We start from the raw sequence: 1,122 nt of genomic DNA on the forward strand, positions 1-1,122 counted from the left end.
TGGTTAGGAACTAATTAAGGGGCACAAAGATTGATTATGTTTTGTAAACATGAGTATACTAATTATCTTGATTTGATCACCATGTATTGTACACATGTATTAATATTCAATTCTGTACCCCACAAATATATTTAATCAATCAATCAATAAAAATAATAATGTATCATATAATATCCCTTATAAAGTTCTTATTAATTAAAATAATCTTAAGAAATACCTTCAAATTCATCTAATCATCTAATCATCTTAAATGCAAGAGGTTATAGTTTCTTTAATATATCCAGTTTACCCTAATTTTGGATGATTTGAGCGGGAAAGAATCTGATGAGCTTGACTGGTGTAATTTTCACTGAAATACCTAAAAAAGTTTAAGAAAAATAATGAAATGAACATAAGTCTTTCAAATATAAGATATCCAGAAGCAATTTAAAAAGCTAATGTCAAAAAAAAGCTACAAACATTCTAGTATTGCCACAATCATTCTCTTCTCCATCTCAGATCACTTCAGTGATTCACAAATGCTTCTGAGTCAGAATTTAATCCTGAGCTATCAGGCCTATTTAGTACAGAACATAGGCCCTTGGCAAGAACGTAAATAATTTTAGCAAAAAAATCATCTAAAAACAGACTTCCTACTTACTTAAAAAAAAGTCTAGAGTTCTTTTTATTTGTTTGTTCCATTTCTATGAAATAGTCAACGTATGACTGTCAGGATACTCTTCCTTTCACCTAGGCTGATTCTTTCTACTACAATTTAAGTCTGTATTGTTTAATGTCATTTTCAGTGCAATCAGAAGAATGTCAGTAATCTTCCTTTTGCACCAAAAAAGACTCCTTGATCAGTGGTATAACTAAAATACTGGCCATAAAACAAAGTACAAGTGTACTTCAAAAAGTTTGTAGAAAAATTGAATTAAAAGGTAATATGAATCCTTCCATAAACTTTTTGAAGACCCCTCATATCAGTAGGTACAGGAGAACTATATAAAGCTATCTATTTGTATGCTCATACATCCTAGGGAACAAATCCGTTCAACTTCAGGATCACCTCATATTGCACCGGTTCTCATACAAACACACTCGTGTACACGTGCAGATGAACGTGGACATGAAGATAAGTAG

General features: G+C 31.2%; 1 protein-coding gene across 1 annotated transcript in view; it reads right to left on the reverse strand.

Moving 5' to 3' along the window:
* Positions 1-1,122, reverse strand: part of ELMOD2 (ELMO/CED-12 domain containing 2) — a 33,581-nt gene that overhangs the window by 8,805 nt on the left and 23,654 nt on the right. The window contains exon 6 of the mRNA XM_008573277.1: positions 290-358. Coding sequence (XP_008571499.1) covers positions 290-358 — 69 coding nt within the window. The remainder of the gene's footprint in view (positions 1-289; positions 359-1,122) is intronic.

This window comes from Galeopterus variegatus, unplaced genomic scaffold (genome assembly GCF_000696425.1).
Source record: "Galeopterus variegatus unplaced genomic scaffold, G_variegatus-3.0.2 Scaffold897, whole genome shotgun sequence".
Taxonomy (NCBI): Eukaryota; Metazoa; Chordata; class Mammalia; order Dermoptera; family Cynocephalidae; genus Galeopterus; species Galeopterus variegatus.